At 40.3% G+C, this 22,556-nt stretch overlaps 1 protein-coding gene across 2 annotated transcripts in view; it reads right to left on the reverse strand.

The window, feature by feature from the left end:
* The window catches only part of RPH3A (rabphilin 3A), a 179,590-nt gene that overhangs the window by 47,082 nt on the left and 109,952 nt on the right, over positions 1-22,556 (reverse strand). Inside the window, exons 6-12 of one of the 2 annotated variants that reach the window (XM_074297241.1) lie at positions 20,923-21,088; positions 20,259-20,291; positions 15,162-15,200; positions 13,696-13,866; positions 6,297-6,380; positions 2,885-2,953; positions 1,240-1,488 (exon numbers count right to left, since the gene is read on the reverse strand). In XM_074297241.1, coding sequence (XP_074153342.1) covers positions 1,240-1,488; positions 2,885-2,953; positions 6,297-6,380; positions 13,696-13,866; positions 15,162-15,200; positions 20,259-20,291; positions 20,923-21,088 — 811 coding nt within the window. The remainder of the gene's footprint in view (positions 1-1,239; positions 1,489-2,884; positions 2,954-6,296; positions 6,381-13,695; positions 13,867-15,161; positions 15,201-20,258; positions 20,292-20,922; positions 21,089-22,556) is intronic. The other variant, XM_074297249.1, reaches the window with a different exon arrangement.

Consider the following 22,556-nt stretch of genomic DNA (forward strand, 5'->3'; position numbering starts at 1 on the left):
CCCTTCTTCCTTCCCTCCTTCTCTCTCTCTTTCCCTCCTTTTTTTTTCTCTCTCTCTGTCTCTCTGTCTCTCTCTCCAACATAAATAAAAAGCAATGCTTTGATTGAGCTTAAAATTCCCATGCTGCAGGTTATTTGCTGCACTATTGTTCTCTCAGAACTATAGACCCAAACCTAGCCATTTTCATACATACTCATTCATATTCCCTTATACTTTTGAATAAACTACACTGTACTATGTAGGGAAGACAATATCTCATTTCTGAGCCTCAATTTCCTTATTTGTCATATACCAGAGATTGGACTAGATGGTATCTAAAGTGTCTTCCAGCTCTAGACCATACAATAAAAGAGACAAGGCTGGAAGGGACCTCACAGTTTAGTTTCGAAATCCCCCTCCATGGGGGCAGCTAAGTGGCGCAGTGGATAGAGCACCAGCCCCGAATTCAGTAGGACCGGAGTTCAAATCTGGACTCAGACACTTAACACTTCCTAGCTGTGTGACCCTGGGCAAGTCACTTAACCCCAGCCTCAGGGAAAAAAAAAAAACTATACCAACAGAGCGAGGACAAAATCCCCCTCCATTTCACAAACCTATCCAATATGCTAGATTCAACAGTCAGTCAACAGTCATTCTGCTCCTAAGAAGTAGCACTGCCATTTGAATCCAGGTCTTCTAATCCCATATCTAACATTTCTCACTATGCTTTTCTGCCTTCTAAAACAAGAATCTCTGAATAACCACCCCAGAGTTGGAACAGAATTTAGACGCCATCTAATTCAACTTTTACTGGAACGAGAATTTCCTTCTGCAATTCACTGCTGGCAAATGGTAATCTAACCCTGAAGATGTCCAGCAAAGGGGAACCTGCCCCTTCCCAGACAGCTCAGTTCATTTTTGGATAGTCTAATCCACAGGAAGCAGTACGGTGTCGTAGGCAGAGCTCTGACACAATTCTCCTCACATCCTGGGGGAGGAGAGGGCAAGTCTCTGGACTAAGTCACTTAACCCCTTAATGTCCTAGTCAGTGGAGATGCTAAGTTGCAGAACAAGTGGTGGTTTTGCACCACTGGAGGGACTTCCCTGCACCAGTGAAATCCAAAAACAGAACAAAATTACAAAGTTTTTCTTTTCACAAAGCTTAAATCTTCCTCTCTATAACTCCCACCTACTGCTCCTACTTCAGCCTTCTGGGGTTAACCAGAATAGTTCTCCCAGATAAGGTCAAATGTCACCTACTTGCTTCATCAGAATCATAGCTGTTTGCCTCTTCTTCATCCTCCTCTGGGGGTGGCTGCTGCTGCCGGGCTGGGGCAGCAGCAGGCTGGGGAGCAGCAGCTGCCTGGGAGTAGGCTCCTGATCTTCGTGCTGCCCGATCTTCCTTGACTCCAGCTGGGGGGTAACCCCCTGTGTCCCCTGCTCGGTCATCCCGGGGAATGGCCGCTGCTGATGGGTAGCCAGGCTCTCCTTGGGCCAGATCCCCTTGAGCTGGAAGAAGAAAAAGTAAGGATGGTAAATGGCTTTAGAAACATGGGATTTCAGTCACTTATTCAACAAACATTTATTAAACAGAACCCTGAGTGATATAACACTTGTATGAGACAAAATCCCCAGTTTCATACAGCCTTCCTTTGAATCCCAACTAAAATCCCATCTTCTTCCCTTAATTCTAGTGTCTTCTTTCTGTTAATTATTTCCTATTTATTCTTTATATAGCTTGTTTGCTTTTTCCTACAGATGTGTTTGTTTGTTGCTCATTAGATAGGAAGCTCCTTAAGGGAAAGGATTGTCTTTTGCCTCTTTGCCCCGGTATTTTGCATAGTAAAGCAATGGTCCTCAAACTTTTAAAATAGGGGGCCAAGTTCACTGTCCCTCAGACTGTTGGAGGGCGGGACTATAGTAAAAACAAAACCTCACACTCTGTTTCCACCCCTCAGCCCATTTGCCATAACCCGGTGGCTGCATAAATGTCCTCAGCCGGCCATGTCTGGCCTACAGGCCATAGTTTAAGAATCCCTGCAGTAAGCACTTAACAATTATTTATGGATTGATTATGGGCTGGAAGGAAGATGAATGAATGAATTTATTTTCTTGCTGAGGCAATTGGGGTTAAGTGACTTGCCCAGAGTCACACAGCTAGAAAGTGTGAAGTGTCCGAGACCACATTTGAATGCAGGTCCTTCTGACTTTCAGGACTGGTGCTCTATCCACTGCACCACCTAGCTGCCCCAAATGAATGATTTTTTGAAAAAGAATTTAGTAAGTATTTATTATATACCAAACACCAAGCTATGAGTATAAATAAAAAATATTTTACATTTTATTTATTATATATTTATATTATTATATAAACTATATTTATAGTATTATATATAAATATAAAATATCCTTTCTTCAAAAAGGTTAGATTTTAACAGGACGAGACAACATATACAGGGGACTAGTGGCCAGAAAAGGACATTTCTCTCTGGGGTTAAACCACAGATACAAATAACTAAAATATTCAACCTCACATAATAACTGCATAAAAATGTCACATGACTTGCTGGAGGTCACAAAGGTGATGTCAGAAGTGGGATCTAAACTCACCTCTTCCATTTTCATTGTTCCATAAACAAGAATGATACAACATATTCTGTATTCATTGATCTATGAATGATACTTTCCTTGAAGGGAGAAATAGTTTCATTTTAGTCTTTATATCCCTAGCACACAGAAGGTACTGAATAAATGCTTGTTGATTAATTAATATGTGATCTTCCCAGCCTTTAACTTGAAGATTCTAGAAAGGGAGGCGGGATACTGCCTCCCAGCAGGCACCCTCTGTCTAGAAAAAAATGAATAAATTGTAAGGATAGGGAAGACTGAAATTGTGGGGAGTTACCTGGTCTTTGATCTGGAAATCTGCCAGCTGCACCTGGTCCTGGTCCTGGTCTGCTGGCTCCTGGGGGCCCTAGTGGTCAATGAGCCAATTATAGCAACAGCAACAAAAACCAGACATGTTTATATGTTCTATGTTGTATGTTTGACAAAAAAGACATGTAGATTAGAAACTCCGCAGTTTTAGCTGTTTATGGCCATCTCACTGTCATGACAGGATTTTCTTTCACTTGATTATATATATAAAAATATATATAAATATAATATAATAATATAACATATTATGTATATTTATAAATATATATTACAATATATATTATATTATATATGTATATAAAATATATGTATATTATATATAATATAAAATATATATTATAATATATATAATCTCTGTGTATGTGTATGTATATATGTATATGTGTGTATATGTATATATGTATTTTTATAAGAGTTTTATTTTTCTTTCTATTTTTACAATGGGTGAGAAAAACAGATTTTTGCAAACTAAAAAAATTAATGAAAATTAAATGAAATCACTGCTACTGGAGTATTTCTGGTTGATCTCCTTCACCTTCCTCACCCTCAGGGAGCTTATGAAATCATAGATTTAGAGGTGGTAGGGATGTTAGAGGCCATCCAGTTTAATATTCTCATTTTATAGATGAGGAAACTAAGGTCCAGGTAAGAGAAGTGACTTGTCCAAGCTCATACACATAGTAGGTATTAAAAACCAAGATTCAAATTTGGGTCCTCAAATTCTAATCTAGTACTCCTTCTATTGCACCATGGGACACTCTGCCCACAGGACTGTGCTTTTATCCCACATCTGCTATATCTTGTTCAATTCTTTGTTTATGTTTGTGTACAGAGTTATGGGTAACTGGGCTAGAAGGGATCTTGGATTTAGATCATCTAATCTTTGGAGGTCTTCAGCCCAAGGCTGGATGGGCTACTGGAGAAGGGAATACTGTTCAGGTACAGGTTGGGCTAGATGGTTCCTAAGGTTCAGCGCTCTCTTCTTATGGACAAAGAAAAAAACCTAAAATCATTTAAACCTCTTAGAGATGTCATGACGGGGAACCCCTGACCTAGATTCAGGAAGCAGAGATTCAAATTCTGCTTCTGATATTTGCTAGCTCTGTAACGCTGGGCAAATCACTTTTTCATTCAAAGTCTTGATTTCCTCATCTTTAAAAAGGAGATGATGACATCTGTTGGATCTGCTTCATGGGCCCCTCTGTAAGACTCAAAAGAAATCAAATTTATAGAATGTTTTGTAAACCTCATAATATCAAAATGTCATTTTTTATAAGTTTATAAGTTTAACTGTAGCTAGAATGGAAGCAGATGAGGGCAAGGTTGCTCCTCTGTAACCTCCTCAGTGACAAGCGGAGGGCTGGGCTATATATTACCTCTTCATCAACTGTTGTCTTTGGAAAGGACAGACACTTCCTCTATATAGCACTAAGAGAGTTCTGGGAGCCATCTCATACCATAGAGATTATCTGTGGGGGCCTTTATACCTTGGACAGCAGCAATCACCACCAAGCAGGACATACCCTTATTAAGTTATTGATTGTTTAGACCGGGGTTGTTCATGCAGATTAAACTTTAAAATGTGTTGGTTTAGCAGCAGTCACCAAAACCATTTGGTATTGGCTAAGAAATAGACCGGTAGATCAGTGGAACAGATTAGATACAAAGGACAAAAAAGGATACATATATAGCAACCTAATCTTTGACAAACCCAAAGATACCAACATTAGGGATAAAAATTCATTATTCGGAAAAAACTGTTGGGAAAACTGGAAATTAGTATGGCAGAAATTAGATATGGATCCACACTTAACACCATATATCAAGATAAGATCAAAATGGGTCCATGATTTAGGCATAAAGAGAGAGATAATAAATAGATTAGAGGAACAGAGGATAATCTACCTCTCAGACTTGTGGAGGAGGAAGGAATTTATGACCAGAGGAGAACTAGAGATCATTATTGATCACAAAATAGAAGATTTTGATTACATCAAACTAAAAAGTTTCTGTACAAATAATACTAATGCAAACAAGATTAGAAGGGAAGTAACAAATTGGGAAAATATTTTTAAAAACAAAGGTTCTGACAAAGGTCTCATTTCCAAAATATATAGAGAACTGACCCTAATTTATAAGAAACCGAACCATTCTCCAATTGATAAATGGTCAAAGGATATGAACAGACAATTCTCAGAGGAAGAAATTGAAACTATATCCACTCACATGAGTGTTCCAAATCACTACTGATCAGAGAAATGCAAATTAAGACCACTCTGAGATACCACTACACACCTGTCAGATTGGCTAAGATGACAGGAACAAATAATGATGAATGTTGGAGGGGATGTGGGGAAACTGGGACACTGATACTTTGTTGGTGGAGTTGCGAAAGAATCCAGCCATTCTGGAGAGCAATTTGGAACTATGCCCAAAAAGTTGTCAAACTGTGCATACCCTTTGACCCAGCAGCGCTACTACTGGGATTATATCCCAAAGAAATACTAAAGAGTGGAAAGAGACATATATGTGCCAAAATGTTTGTGGCAGCTCTTTTTGTTGTAGCTAGAAACTGGAAGATGAATGGATGTCCATCAGTTGGAGAATGGTTGGGTAAATTGTGGTATATGAAGGTTATGGAATATTATTGCTCTGTAAGAAATGACCAGCAGGAGGAATACAGAGAGGCCTGGAGAGACTTAAATCAACTGATGCTGAGTGAAATGAGCAGAACCAGAAGATCACTGTACACTTCAACAACAATACTGTATGAGGATGTATTCTGATGGAAGTGGAAATCTTCAACATAAAGAAGATCCAACTCACTTCAATGTGATTCAATGATCAATGATGGACAGAGGTAGCTACACCCAGAGAAGAAACACTGGGAAGTGAATGTAAATTGTTAGCACTAATATCTGTCTGCCCAGGTTGCATGTACCTTCGGATTCTAATGTTTATTGTGCAACAAGAAAATGATATTCACACACATGTATTGTACCTAGACTATATTGTAACACATGTAAAATGTATGGGATTGCCTGTCTTCGGGGGGAGGGAATAGAGGGAGGGGGGGGATAATTTGGAAAAATGAATACAAGGGATAATATTATAAAAAAATATATATAATAAAAAATTTAAAAAAATGTGTTGGTTTACATTTTAAGAGATACTGATTAAACATGTACAAGCATATTCCTGTGTACTATCCACTCCTTGACATATAAGACCCCTCCTCTCCTCAATGCTTTCAAAGCTCTTTGTTGCCTTCTCATCACTTGCACTGGAGCTGCCTGTAATCACAAAAACATGTGGAGGAAGGGAATAGCCTCTGAAATAAACATCTGAGTGGATCTCTTAGAGGATGGATGGAGGCTTACCTGGGGGACCAGGCTGAGCTGCAGCACTTTGGCTGGGCGCTTGGGAGGGTCTGGAAACCTGAACTGAGTTGGCCCGTCTCAAACCTGAAAGGGATGAAGGAACAAAACATTATTGCCTTTCCAAGCACAGGTCAATAAGGCCACGAAATCTCAAGAAGCTGGACAGTCTTGGATTGGAGTTTTCCATTTTTCTTACCTGTGTTCTATCCACTCAAAATGCTTGTTTCTATCACCATTTTTTCCTGATTTCTCTGTCTGAAAGGGTCAATGACTAGGGAATCCTAAGTCTTCAAAAGTCAAAGAGATTTTGGAGACATGAGTTCAACTTCTTTATAATATGGAGAGGGGGAAACTGAGGCCCCTTTCTATCCTGTGTATTTGCTTTTCTCAGTGGGCACATTACAATCTGCCAGCATCCCTCTTAAATGTAGCTACAATTTTTCAGGAGAGGTCTGACCAGAATAAAATTCAACAAGACAATAACATTTCTCACTCCTTTCGAATACTTTGATTCACCGGCATACTTGCCAAAGAAATCTTTCTAATGCATACATTGATGTGACCATACTAGCTCTTAGTTCAAAGATATTCAATGGCTCCCGAGTACCTCTAGTATAAAATAAAATTCTCTGTTATTTAAAGCCTTTCAAATCTGGCTCCATCATATCTTTTCTAGATTTGTTATTTTATCATTGTTTTTGTTATTATTGTTATTTTATGAAACTATATCCCAGCTAAACTGACATGTTGTTCCCTAAACACAGCATTCCATCTCTCATTTACATGTCTTTGTATAGTCTACCCCCCCCCCCGACCAAGTAGGGTTCATGCCCTTTCCTTTGTCTCCTTTAACTTAGGTACCTTCAAACTTAGTTCAAGTGCCACTTCTTATGGATACTCTTTTTATGCCCTTTATACAAGGGCTTTCTCTCTCTCTCTCTCTGTCTTCTTTCTGTCTCTGTCTCTATTTCTCTGTTTCTGTCTCCCTCTGTCTTTCTCTCTCTATCTCTCTATTTCTTTCTCTGTCTTTCTCTGTCTGTCTGTCTCTCTCTGTCTCTCCCTCTGTCTTTCTCTCTGTCTGTCTCTTTCTCTCTGTCTCTGTCTCTCTGTCCACTGCCCCTATTTCATATATGTCAACATTCCAATTTCTCGATGGAATCTAAGCCCACTGAGAGCAAGGACTTTTTTTCCCTTTCTTTCTATTATTTTCTTTGTATTTTTTTGTCTTTGTATTACTGTAGCCCTAGAATGACAAAGATCATAGATTTAGTGCCAAAAGTGACCTTAGAGGCTATTCTGTCACACCCCAAATTTTATAGATAAGTAAACTTAGGCCCAGAGAGGGATTACTTTGTCTATACAAAATTTTGCCTACTTCGTTTTTTGGTCCAGCCCTATGACTTCATCAGTACAGAGAAATTCCAGCGTGGAAAACAGTGCTTTGTGGATTTCCTGGCAACATTTGAAAGTTATGAGAATGGCTCAGGGTCACACAGTCAGTACATGCCAGAGGTGAGGCTCAAACCTTGGTCATTCTGACCAATCTCTATCCACTCGGCCACACTGCCTTTCACATTGGGACTAGTATTGGGACCATCAGGTAATTCAATTGCACAGAGTGCTGGACTTGGAGTTAGGAAGACGAGTTTGAGAACCATCTCAGATTATTACTAGGTATAAAACCCTGGGCAGATCAGTTCATTTACTTCTGTGGGTCTCAGTTTCTCCATCTATAAAATGAGGGTGTTGGACTTGATAGCTTTGAATGTTTTATCCAGCCCTAAAATCTTGATTCTTTGAATATTATTATTACATTAAATGATTTAATAAATTTATAACGTATTATCAATAAATACATTAACATTTTATTGATATTATTAATATTTATAGATCTATAAATATTATAAATAAAGAAAATTAATTTATAATAAATACATTTAGTGATTAAATAAGTTGCAGGGTCAGGATTCAAAGCCATGCCCTCTGGATCCAATCAGGATCCTCTCTATTTCTGAACGAGAGTCCTCCTCATCCCCTCAGCTATCAATGCTTCTCCTTCCTCCCTCCCTACCCCTGCCAATCACTACATTAATGTTGTATATTTTGTCTATCCTTCTATCCATGTGCATCATCTTCCCCTTTAGATGTGCTTCTCTTTGTACCTGTATCCCCCAGTGCATAATGCCATTCTTGGCATGGTGCAGGTGCTTAACAAATGCATTGTGGATCTTTTAACAAACATGTGGTAATCTCTCACTGGGAGAATTCTTCAGCTGATTCTATTCTGCTCTTCCCTCTAGTTTCTCCTTCCCCCAGTCCTGGCCTTTGTTCACATCTTCTCCAGCTTCTCCCACCCAGGCTACATTCTGGATCAGATATCGGCAGGAATGAGAATTCCCAAGGGCATTGGAGCTTCCATAGTTACGGGCCTTATTTCCAGAGGCCCAGGTAAGGCTAAGACCTATTTGGTGTCTCCTGTGTTGAAATATCAAGATATAGACTCATGGGGAAACCTAAAGTTCTCTAGCACTGAGGTTTTTGAGCAGATACCACCGGTGTTGAGGGCTCTCTCACGACTGGGGTTTGTTCCAAAATTATAACTCATCCATAGCCTCTTCAAATATATTTAGACTGGGGATTACCCTGATTCATTAGCATCCGCAGGCCACCAGGTGTGACTAAGCCTTTTATAACAAAGTGAGTCAGCTCTTTCTGACAGGAGTAAAAGAGTTGTAATTACATCATTCTGGGGATTTTCTGCCAGGTAGCTGGGATCACAGAGTCCCAGAAGACCAGGGCTATAAGGGATGCCAGAGGCTGTGTAGTTCAATGTATGCCTGACCAGAAAGGCCGCCTACCACATTCCCAAAGCTCCAACCTCCAGTGATAGGAAATCTGCTACCTCTTTGTGGGCTGCCCATTTCACTTTGGGAAGGGTTATTGTGAAGCTATTATTCCACACATTCATTCAGAATCTGCCTTGGCAAAATTTCTGCCCTCACTCTGACATCCGGTGTCATGAAAAATATCCCTTAGCATATTTACCTATGACAAGTATGGTAACTGGTCTACCTGGACCGCTAGGTCAGGAGAGCCCCTCAGCTAAGCTTTTACTTCTCTCTTTCTCTACAATCCTTTTTCCACAACTTCAACCCAATTTCTACCCCCACTCTTTACATATTACCTTCCCTATTATAATGTAAGGCTTGAAAGTAGGGACTATCTTGCTTGCATTTCGGGGGGGGGGGGGAGGCAATGACAGTTTGGTGACTTATCCAGGATCACACAGTTAGGAAGTGTCTGAGATCACATTTGAACTCAGGTTCTCCTGACTCCAAGGCCAGCACTCTATCCATTTATCTATCTATCCAATTGTCTAGTTCTATCCAGCTGCACCCCACTTACTTGTATTTGTGTCTCCTAGTACTTAGCACAGTGCAGGTATATAGTAAGTGCTTAATAAATGCCATTTATCTATCTATCCATCTATCTATTCTCTCTACCTAATTATCCATCCATCTATCCATCCATCACCCATTCATCCATCTTTGTATCTATATTTCCATCCATCCAGCCATCTATCCATGCATCTATACATCCATCCAACCACCATCCATCTATGTTATATATCCATCCATTCACTATCCATACATACTTAAAATTCACTATCTATCTATCTATCTATCTATCTATCTATCTATCTATCTATCTGTCTATCCATCTTTACATACACACGCTGTCTGCTTTGTTAGACAGTAAGAAGGGATTGTATTTTATTTTTGTCTTTGTCTTTCTAGGGCCAGCACAGCATCTGCCACCTAACAGGTGTTTAACCAATGCTGATTTATTGATTAATTGATTTCCCCTTGATAACCTTTCCTAAAGGGATAAGAGGCAGTATGCTATGGTTGATAGAACACTGGGCCTGGAGCCAGGAAGACCTAGCCTTGAATCCCTCCTCAGAGACTTCTTAGCTATAGGATTCCGTATAAAGTCGCTTCATTTTTTTTCAGCCTCAGTTTCCTGTAAACCAAAAGAAGGCAATTAGAGTTGATGACATCTAAATTCCCTTTCAGGTTTAAAACTCTAACCAGATGTCTTTGAAGACAGCCAGCATATTTTTGAATATTCTTGGTCCCCTCGATTGATAGTCCTTTAGTATGATTCATTGTACACTTATTCCATTCACACTGAGCTACCTATTCCCAGAACATGTCCCCACTTCTGTGACTTTGCTCATGTTTCCTTCCTCCTGAGTGCCTTCTTCTCTACAATCAACCTAGCCTCATTCAACCCTTGTCTAAATTCAGGCTAAGCTCATTCCAAGCAGCACCGCCTCCTTGAAGACTTCCCTGATTCCTTCAGTCTGAAGAAGAGATCTTAGAAAGGGTCTGGTCCAGTCCTTTGATTTTACAGAGAAAAATCCTGAAACTGAGAAAGGGCAAGCGATAACTGAAGTCTTGGAGTAAGGTGACTGGAGTAGTATTCTAATCTAGGGTTTCTGACCTTGCTCAGGTGTATTCTATTTATTGTGAGGGGCCAAAGGGCAGAGTTCTCAGAGAGCTAACAGTGGTGACATTATATGTATGGTCTTGGATAAGCCACTTAACTCTTATTGGTCTTGGAAAAAGAAGGGGCTGGATTAGATGAAGACCAGGAACTCCCAACCCTAAATCCAATAATCTCTCCCTCAGTGCTTTGCATCTTTCTTATTGGATTGTTGTTATTTCCACCTCTCTGTGACCCCATTTGGAATTTTCTTGGCAGAAATACTGCAGGGGGTTGCCATTTCCTTTTCTAGCTCATTTTACAGATGAGGAAACTGAGGCAAATAGGGGTAAGTGACTCGTCCAGGATCACATATTTAGTAAGTATCTGTGGCTGCATTTGAACTCGGGAAGATGAACCCATGCACCTTATCTGCTGCACCTCCTACCTGCATGAGAACATACAAGATACTATCTGAGGTTGAGGAGTTGAGGGAATTTAAAGGACACACAAGCAAATAACTGACAGATGCAGGATCCAGCTCCTTCAATTCTGCTCAAGGTCACATAACAAATAAGTGGCAGATGCAGGATTTAAATCCAGCTCCTCTAATTTTGATTCCAGCATTCTATCCAGGGAACCATACATCTTCAAACTCCTTCATTTTTACAAATGAGGAAACTGAGCCCCAGAGATAAGCGACTTGGTCAGGGCTGCACAGTTGTAAGTGTTCACAGGGTCCTATTTTCAAAGTCATTCAAAGGTCATCTGGCCTGGGAAGTGACTTGCCCAAGGTCACACAATAATTAGCAGAGATCCATGCTTAGAACAAAGGTCCTCTGACTTCATATCCAGCTCTCCTTCCAGCTCAATGAGCTCAGAAATATTCATTTCTTGAGGATGTGATTTGTTATGGGGGAGAGGGACCCTTCCTTATTGTTAAAAGCAATAATAAATGTCGAAGCTAAGTCTTATAGGAAGAAGGGGAGTGAGGGTGAATGGGATGTGAGATTAAATCGGAGCAGTCTGTTGTTAGAAGAGGCAGGAGCTGATGCGATAAGCAGGCAAGGCGTGATTTCAGGTATCGAGTAAAAGACCAGAAGGCTCGAGGCCTGATACTGAGTCTTAATATTCAACCTCTCCCTTTGATGTTAGCCCAGAGAAAAGAAAGCTAATCCTCCATCTGGCTGGGACAAGAGGATTACGTGATCGGTATGGCCAGCAGCCTCCCCTTAAATATTCCAGGCGAAGCCCAAGAATTGCAGACAGCTGGGCTGCTGGCCAGTGGGGGAGAGCTGCAGCCAAATAAAACCTCCCCCTCAGCATGTTTCAAACTGGGGCCTGAGTGAGCGCTCGTTCTCGATTTTTCTCCAGAGGGACATCACTCACGCCACCGAGGGCCCCATCCTAGAATCGCTAAGTTGGGAGGGACCCTGAAGGTCCCTCCATCCATCTGAAACAAGTCACTCTGTGACATCTGCAATAAGTGGCCATCCAGTCTCTGCTTGGAGACCTCTGGGAAGGGGGAGCCTCTAGGGGCAGCCTGGGCCATTCTGGGACAGCTCTCAAAAAAACCCCAAAAAAACAAAACAAAAAAAAAACCTTAGCAACTTTGTATGTTTGGTTTTTCTAATACCACATTCAAATCTGCTCCTGCAACTTCTACTCACTGTACCTGCTCCCACCCTTAGGGATGATAAGTATGAACATGAAAGCTGGAAAGGACCCTAGAGGCCATCTAGTCATTTTATAGATGGAGAAACTGAGGCCCAGAGAAGTGGCTTGCTCATAGTTACTCAATAATGAATGGCAGATGTGGGATTTGAACTCAAGTCACCTGCCAAGCTTATAGAGGATCTTAAATACCAGGCAAAAGTGTATATTTTATCCTAGAGACAATAAGGAGTCATGGAAGCTTCTTTTCCACAACACACAAAGAGCCTCCATTAGGAGTCATTCAGATCCCACCCAGGACCACAGTTGGAACTAAAAGAGACCTTAGGAGGCTGTTTGGGCCACTCCTTTCATTTTCCAGATCAGAAAAATGAGCGCCCAGAAAAGGGAAGTGACCTCCCTCTCTTACTATTTGTGTGACTTTAGGGAAGTCAACTTCCTCTCTCTGAAAACCAGTTCCTTCACTTCTAAAATGGAAAGGTATGGACAGAACTTCTTTTATTACTGGTACAAGGAGCTCCCTGGCAAGGAAACTCCTTCCAAATGACACTGCCAGGGAAGGGCTTCTGAAACTTTTCCCACTCACAACCCCTTTTTGCCCGAGAAATTTTTACATGACCCCACATATACAGGTGCATAGAATAGGTACGCAAACCAAATATTTACTGGTAAGAAATCATGATTTCACGATCCTCACTTCCGTTATAAGACCCCATATGGGGTCATGACCCACAGTTTAAGAAGCAACAAAAGGATCGATGCTATTCAGGATCTCACAGCCAGTATATGTCAGAAGTAAGAAGTAAGAATAAACCCAAGTGGCCGGCCCTCTATCCACTACCTCACACCAAAATGATCAGTCTTTAACTCTAGATTTATGCTTCTATAAATGCTAGTTACCATGGCATGGCACTAAGTGAGTCTTTGGAAACAGAATAAGGAGGACCTGAGTTCAGATCCTGCCTCAAATACCAGCCTTGTGACTTTGGACAAGTCACTTAACTTATGTCTGCCTTGGTTTCCTCACCTTTAAGGTAAAAAGGTTTGATTTAACAACCTCTAAGGTCCCTTCCAGCTTTGATCTTGGATAGAATGATTCCTTTCTTCCCCCTTGCTCCTACCATTATCCTACCAGCCTATAGCTGTCCCTTTCTTTCAGCTCCTTTCATATCCTGTGCCAAGTTTGCCCCTTCTAAGAAGCTGGTTTAGACTGAAAACCCACTCCCCGCTCCATTACCTGCCGGACTCCGACTGGTGTCACCCCCAGCAGCTCCACCTGGGCCATAGTCCCGACCTTCAGAATCTCTGCCTGTGTAGTCATTTCCACTGGAACTCATACGAGCCTCTGAAGCCCGGCGCACTGGGGGGCCATAACTGCCCCTGCCAGAAGCAGGTGCAGGCTCAGGACCTGAAAGGCAAAGCATTTGTTTTTAAAAAGGGGGGAAATTTAGAAGGAAGGAAGGAAGGAAGGAAGGAAGGAAGGAAGGAAGGAAGGAAGGAAGGAAGGAAGGAAGGAAGGAAGGAAGGAAGGAAGGAAGGAAGGAAGGAAGGAAGGAAGGGGAAGAAAGAGGGAGAAGAATAAAGGTCTCTCTGTTTATAGTCTCTTTCCTTTCTAGTCCATCCTCATAGAGCTACCACAGTATGCTTCCAAAGAGGCAAGTTTAAGCATATCTCCCTCCTACTCAAGAAACTTCAGTGACTCCTTACTGCCTCTAGGATAAAATATAAACTCCTTTGCCTGACATTTAAGGTCCTCTATAACTTTGGCAGGTGGCCTGGGTTCAAATCCCAAATCTGCTACTTATTATCTGAGTAACTATGAGCAAGACAATTAGCTTCTCTGAGCCTCAGTTTCCCCACCTATAAAATGACTAGATGGCCTCTAGGATCCTTTCCAGCTTTCAAGGTTTCATTTTGTGATACCTTTCTGGACCTCAATTTTCTCCAGGCAGTCGAAAGACCCCTAAGTGAGGTATCAGGAGATCTGAGTCCATTTCTTGGCTTTGCTACTCATTTACCATGTGACATTGTACTTTGGACACTTCCCTTCTCAAGGACTCAGTTCTCCTATTTGTCAAATGGAGAATTTGAGCTGGAGAGACCTAAGAAATCTACTGGCTTTGACAATCCACAATGGATCTAGGAGTCTGATTAGAGACCCTCAGACTGTACTGAGATGAGTATGGTGCCCCCTAGGTTCACAGGAAGACCTTTCAGAACCGTCTCTAAATCAGTGATTAACCACTGAGCCAACAGGCACAAACTGGAGGAAGGAGTTAATTTGGGAATGATGGAAAAATTTATTTCCTATTGGTAAGTGGTATAATATGCGGCTAGATTGTTAGAACATGAAGAATGCTGCCCTTCCCCTTATGGATTGGGGGCTGCCTAACTTGGAAGTCTCTTCTGGGGTTCACAGGACCACACAAATCTCAGGTATAAGGGTCAAGAATGATTAAAAAACAACTACAACACACACCTGTCCTGAAACATCACCAGCTATTTGGGAAACAACTCAGGGATATACAAAGAGCCCTAAACAGCAGCTGGACAAGGAATAAGAAGAGCAAGAAAAGCTGTGAGCTTTGTTTTCCTCCTCCACTGGAACCTCAGGCCTAGAGAAGGGTATTGCCCCGCCTGGGAGAGCCAGGACTCTGGATCACCTTCTATTCTAATCAAAGCCATCTCCCACAGGGAACAAACCTGATTTCTGTCCCATGCCCCTCTTGTCCTCAGCATCACCTGGGGAAAAGAAAGGAGAAGACAGTCATTTTTTCCCCTGATGGTACAGAATGGCCATATGATATGAGGGGAGGGGTGGCAAGGTTTCTATTTGTCCCATGGCAGGGGAAACATGCTTATTGTAGGAAAAAGAGTTTGCTCCTGAATGAGGAAGGCCTGGTTCAAATCTTGACTCTGGCACTTCCTAACAGGTATGGCTGAGGGCAGATTCCACCTCTTCTTGGAAGAGATCACATAGGTCACATGACAGAGTCAAGATCTGAACTCATGTCTTCTGGTCCCAGATCCAATACCCTTTCCACTTTACTTCCTCTCTTGGTTAAAATGGCATTGTTATAACATCATGGATTCTTAGATTTAAAGGTCTAAGGTTCTCAGAGGCCATCTAGGCTAGCCCCCTTATTTTATAAATAGGATCTGGATTCAGATCCTGCTTCTGACACTACTTATGTGTCTATGGCCAAGTCATTTACATTTTCTAGAACTTAGTTTCCTTATTTATAAAATGAGATTATAGGATCATCTACAGATGAGAAACTGAGGACCAGTCAAGAAAATGGCCTCCAACACTTACTAGCAAGGTGGCCCTCAGGAAAACATTTAATCTCTATCTGCCTCAGTTTCCTTCATCTGAGTCTGGAGTTAGAAATAGAATTGGGATCAAATCCTACTTCAGATATTTACTAGCTGCATGACCCTAACCAAGTTTGTTTGCCTCAGTTTCCTCACCCGTAAAATGGAGTAATAATAGCACCTTACCTCCCAGGAATTTTGTGAAGATTAAATTGAGGTAATAATCACAAAGCACATAGTAGGTACTATGTTTGTTATTGTTGTTGTTGTTAAGTTCTTTCAGTTATGTCTGACTGTGATCTCATTTGGGATTTTCTTGGCAAGGTACTAGAGAAGTTTACCATTCCTTGTCCAAGGCACTATATAAAAATTAGTTATTGTTGTTATTGTTACTTTCCAGTCCACTGGACTGGCTACATTGTTCAAATGCCAAATGTACACTTGCTAAAAGATTATTTTATGGAAAACACAAATAGGGTAAGTGTTCACAAGGCGGTAGAAAATTTGATATAAGGAAACTCTCAAGGTCTCTTTGAAGAACTTGAAAAATTGGTTGTATGACATGGGAGACACTGGCACAGGATCGCCTAAAATGGCGTGCCCTCATCAGAGCGATGTTACTTAATAATGTTGGCTATTTATCAGAGAATGTGCTTTGCTCTATGAGCAAAGCAGAACTGGATTAGCTCAGAAGAAATGTGAGATGTGCAGAGTTAGAGAAGTCACCTCAAAGGTTCATAGGGATTATTAGTGTCTGACCTATGGCAGAGCATTCTGAGCTCCTATTGGTCTGATTAGCCACAGTTGGACGTACTCCAACGTACTGATGTTATATTGGTCCTCTTCAAGAAGGAAGGATAGCAACAAACCAATCAACCAACCAATTACCTTCCAGGATTGTTGTGGGGATAAAATGAGATCATATTTGTAAAACACTTTAAAAATGTTGAAGTGCTACATAAATACTAGTTCTTCTTATTCTGATTGCCCAAGATCACACAGATGGCCAACTTCAGGGGTAGAATTTGGATCCCAAATCCTCTAATTAAAATATAAGACTCTTAGCTTCTGGAGGGAAAGGACCATTGTGTCTTTATACCCCAACATCTTGTACATGATAGTCACTTGTTTTTTAGAAATATGTTAAATCCAATACATGCATACATATTTATACAATTATTGTGCTGCACATGAAAAATCAAATCAAACCAGTAAAAAAAGAAGCAGAATAAAATGCAAGCAAACAACAACAAAAGAGTGAAAATGCTATATTGTAAACCACACTCAGTTCCCATAGTCCTCTCTCTCATCAATGAAGAATTGGAATTGGTTTGAATCATCTCATTGTTGAAGAGAGCCAGTCCATCAGAACTGATCATCGTATAATTTTGTTGTTGCTGTGTACAATGATCTCCTTGTTCTGCTCATTTCACTCAGCCTCAGTTCATGTCAGTCTCTCCAGGCCTCTCTGAAATCACCCTGCTGGTCGTTTCTTATAGAACAATAATATTCCATAGCATTCATAGACCATAACTTATACAGCCATTCTCCAAATGATGGGCATTCATTCAGTTTCCAGTTCCTTACCACTACAAAGAGGCCTGCCACAAATATTCTTACACATGTGATCCCTTTCCCTCCTTTAAGATCTCTTTGGGATATAAGCCCAGTAAAAACACTTCTAGATCAAAAGGTACACGATAGTCACTCTTGATTAGAATCCTTGCCTTATTGACCTCACAGGGTTGTTATAGGGGAAAGCGCTATAAATTTGAGTCCTTATTTTTAGCCACCCTTTAGGACATTACAAAAAGTATTGGCAGGCCTTTACACACAAAGATGGTATTGATGATCCATTATTGCTAGGAAGTACTCTTTGAATTAAACAATTTCAAGAGACATTTATTTAGCATCTATTCTATGCCAGATCCTATGCTAGGAGAAAAGAATACAAGTACAAAACCAAAAGGACTCCTGCCTTAAAAAGATTACAATCTTCTGGAGGGGGACCAAAGAGAAAGGAGCAGAGTATGGAGTATGGGAGTGGAAATACTTGCATGGAACCAATCTCCATTTCCTTACTGTGTTCTCCAGGGAGGCAAACTTCTCCTGTGCTTTAAAAATGTGAAGAGATAAGCAATTCTGGTAGTGAAAATTTTCCTCTGGAATCTCCCCAGTTCCATGTCTTTGTTCACATTATTCTGTGTACTTAGTATTCCTTTCTTATCCCATTTCCAGTTAAGTATTAAAAAAATATGGAGGAATAGGGACTAAGGGAAGTGCAAAGAGTTTGTCAAATACTTGATGCAAAAGGAAGCACTAATGTCTGGAAGCATTTGTCTCTATAAGAATAGGGATAGGCTCACCCTGGGCCAGTCCCACTCAGCCCCATGCCCTAGTACCCAAGAGTACTCAGTTGTGATATGTCTGGCTGGGGCTCAGGAAGACTCTGTAGGCCTAAAGAAAGGGCTCCCAACTACCAAGACTGAACTTTCAAGCTTAGTCTCATTGTAATAGGATTTAATTCACTGAGATCACAAGCATTGGTCTGTGATTGACAGGGCCTCAGGGACATTTTCAGCTAATCTGGGACTAAAGAGTTAAGGTCCACAAAGCAAATCCTCTGAGGCCCAAAGGACAATAAGTAGCAAACCCTGTCCTTTATTTCCTTAACCCAACTATCCCCCATCTGTTTCCCAGAAGTCAAAGGATTTCAGTGATCCCAGAATCCTTGAGGGCAAAGACAATTTTGATTTTGTTTGTATTTTCAGGGCCTGGCACATAGCTGGTGTTTAATAAAAAACCTGTTAAAATTATTTAATCCCAAGTGCATTTCTTAGTAACAATGGGTCAGTAGCATCACCTTTATATATATAGGATTACCCACATTTTCTAGGTGAATTGAACTGAATTCATTAGTGAAAAGATGAGCAACACAAGAAAGAGCTATATGAAAAAGATATGGGGTATTCACAGAGTGGACATAAATGATACTTGACATTTATATGGCATTTTTATATTTGCAAAGTATTTTGGGATAGCACTTCAGACTTGTTATTTCATTAATATAATAGGGAAGTTCCTCCTCCAGTGAAGATTAGGGGAAAGTAGGGAGAGAAGGGAAGGGAATATATATATAAATAAAATATACATTATATATATATATATATATATATATATATATATATGTGTGTGTGTGTGTGTGTGTGTGTGTGTGTGTGTGTGTGTGTGTGTGTGTGTGTATGAATTTATATAGAGCCTGGTATGTACTGATCACTGTATTAAGCACTTTTAAAAATTCATTTTTAATATTTTTAATTTTTCCCCACATATAAAAACAATTTTAACATATGTTTTAAAAAGAATTCCAGATTCTTTTTCTTTTTCGCTCCCCTCTATAATGAAGAAAGACAAATCCAAGAAAGGAACTAGCAATAAAATCCATGATTTGAAATGTTTATACACATATGTCCCAAATTTAGAGAATAAATAAGGGAATTTGAGGTCCTAATTTAAGGAGATAAAGATACCTCTCTTCATTGAGAAGATAAGCAATTTGATACAGGTTATACATGTGTAGTTATGCAAAACATTTCTATAAAAGTCATGTTGTGAAAGAAAACATAGACCCAACTCCCACCCCCTACACGCCAAAAAAAACTTCAAGAAAAATACAGTTTGAAAAAATGCGTCACTATGTATTCAGGCACAATCATTTTTTCTCTGAATACAAGGATCATTTTTTATCATAAATCCTTCAGAGTTGTCTTGGATCATTGCATTGCTAAGAATAGCCAAGTCATTCAGAGCAAATCATCCTCCAATATAGCTGTTATTTTGTACATAATGCATTTCACTTTGTATCAGCTCATGTAAATCTTGCCAGGTTTTTTCTGAGAGCATCCTGCTCATCATGTCTTGTAGCACAGGAGTATTCCATCATAATCACATACTATAATCAGTTCAGCGTCCCCCAATTGATGGGCATCCCCTCAACTTCCAGTTCTTTGCCCCCAGAAAAGAGCTGCTCTAAGCATTTTTGTCCATATTTGTCCTTTTTTTGCTTTTTATCTCTTTTGGGATATAGACCTATCAGTGGAATTGCTAGATCAAAGAGTATGCCCTTTGGACATAGTTCCAAGCAAAGCCTTGGCCAATCTAGAGCTCGATGTATTTGCTAAAGGAGAACGTCAGCCAAAACACGCCCAGAGCACAGCCACCCAATCCCATGTGGCAGCCATGGAGAATCTTGTTCTTAACCCACTGTCTTTCCAGGAAAGGAAGTGAGGAGAGGCAAGGATCCCCTGCAGGCTCAAGGCTGAAGGGAAGGATGGAAAGAACTTGAGGGAGAAGCTTTGGGGTACCCAGGAATCTAAAAAGCCAAGGACTCTTAGGATGTTACAGCATAGCCAGGAGCCCTTAGGGAGCAGAGCAAGGAATAAGAGGGTGGGACTGCATGCATGGGGGCAGTCTCCATTCCCTTACCATGTTCTCCAGGGAGGCCAGCCTCTCCTGGGCCTAAGAAATATAAAAAGATAAGCAATTCTGTCTACTTTCCCAGTATACCTGAAATGCCCTGTCTACCTCTTCCCTTTATTAAAGTTTCATCCAGGGGCAGCTAGATGGCACAGTGGATAGAGCACCAGCCCTGAAGTCAGGAGGATCTGAGTTCAAATGGGGTCTCAGACACTTAACACTTCCTAGCTGTGTGATCCTGGGTAAGTCACTTAACCCCAATTGCCTCAGCAAAAAAAAAAAAAAAAAAAAAGTTTCATCATTCCTTCATCACTTAACCCTAATTGCCTCATCCATCCTTCACTTCCTAAATGATGACTTCTTTGGCCACTCCTTCTCCCCTAAAGGAACTCTTCCTTCGGTGCTTTGTTAGTACTTTGTGATCTTCTTCTACACTGACTAAAGCCCCATTTCCCTAAAAGTTGCACTCTGGAAATAGGTACCAGCCATTTGGAATGATAGCTAACCAGCTCAAGGACTAGATAAGATTGTGATTAAGAACCAAGTCAGTTCCTGTTCAAAGCACTGATCTATTTCTTCCCATAAGAAAAAACTTGAACTCTCTCTCAGGTTTCTAGTCCTATGAGGGAGAAATTTGACCCAAGGTGGACAGCTACCCTCCCCTCCGTCCTACCTCGGCCAGTTGCTCGGGGATGGTGCTTGGGCTCCTGGGTGGGTGGCGCTGAGGAGCTGGGCTCCATGAGCGGCTGCTGAGGCTTGGATTTCTTCACTGGCATGGGCTGAGGGAGCACTTGTTTGGGGAAGCCCTTGAAGAACCATGCTCCGGAGCGTTTCCAAACCTGAAGAGAAAGAGACAAGTGTGCAGGAGGTGGAGACCCAACTTAGCCTGGAAATGGGACTCTAGCAGTTTTCCCTATTTACTTTTAAATAGAAACATATATGCGATTTGCACAGACATGTACAGGTGGCTTATATACACGTGTGCACCTACCTAAATACATGTACATATATTATACACAAGAGAAATCTCTTCCATTTAATATATGAACATGTGTATATATTAAACATACATATGCATGTGGTGGGGCTCTGAATGGGCACAGTATACCTTATTTAAAAACTTTTGTGTAGGTGTGTTTGTGTGTGTGAATACACACGCATCTATCTATCTATCTATCTATCTATCTGTCTATCTGTCTGTCTGTCTATCTGTCTATCAATCTTGTCTATTCATCTATACATCCTATTTATGTACTACCTATCCATGCATATATTTATCTGTGTATTCTAGCTAGCTATGTACCTGTCCATCTGTCTATCTATAAATCCATCATCTATCTATCTATCTGTCCATCTATCTATATATCTATCTATCTGTCTGTCTATCTGTCTATCTGTCTGTTAATCCTGTCTATTCATCTATACATCCTATTTATGTACTACCTATCCATGCATATATTTATCTGTCTATTCTTGCTAGCTATGTACCTGTCCATTTGTCTATCTATAAATCCATCATCTATCTATCTATCTATCTATCTATCTATCTGTCTGTCTGTCTGTCTGTTAATCCTGTCTATTCATCTATACATCCTATTTATGTACTACCTATCCATGCATATATTTATCTGTCTATTTTTGCTAGCTATGTACCTGTCCATCTGTCTATAAATCCATCATCTATCTATCTGTCTTATCTATCTATCTATCTATCTATCTATCAATCTATCTATCTATCTATCTATCTATCTATCTATCTATCTGTCAATCCTGTCTATTCATCCATACATCCTATTTATGTACTACCTATCCATGCATATATTTATCTGTGTATTCTAGCTAGCTATGTACCTGTCCATCTGTCTATCTATAAATCCATCATCTATCTATCTATCTGTCCATCTATCTATATATCTATCTATCTGTCTGTCTATCTGTCTGTTAATCCTGTCTATTCATCTATACATCCTATTTATGTACTACCTATCCATGCATATATTTATCTGTCTATTCTTGCTAGCTATGTACCTGTCCATTTGTCTATCTATAAATCCATCATCTATCTATCTATCTATCTATCTATCTATCTATCTATCTATCTGTCTGTCTGTTAATCCTGTCTATTCATCTATACATCCTATTTATGTACTACCTATCCATGCATATATTTATCTGTCTATTTTTGCTAGCTATGTACCTGTCCATCTGTCTATAAATCCATCATCTATCTATCTGTCTTATCTATCTATCTATCTATCTATCTATCTATCTATCTATCTATCTATCTATCTATCTATCTATCTATCT

The sequence above is a fragment of the Sminthopsis crassicaudata genome, chromosome 1, assembly GCF_048593235.1.
Source record: "Sminthopsis crassicaudata isolate SCR6 chromosome 1, ASM4859323v1, whole genome shotgun sequence".
NCBI classification, from domain to species: Eukaryota; Metazoa; Chordata; class Mammalia; order Dasyuromorphia; family Dasyuridae; genus Sminthopsis; species Sminthopsis crassicaudata.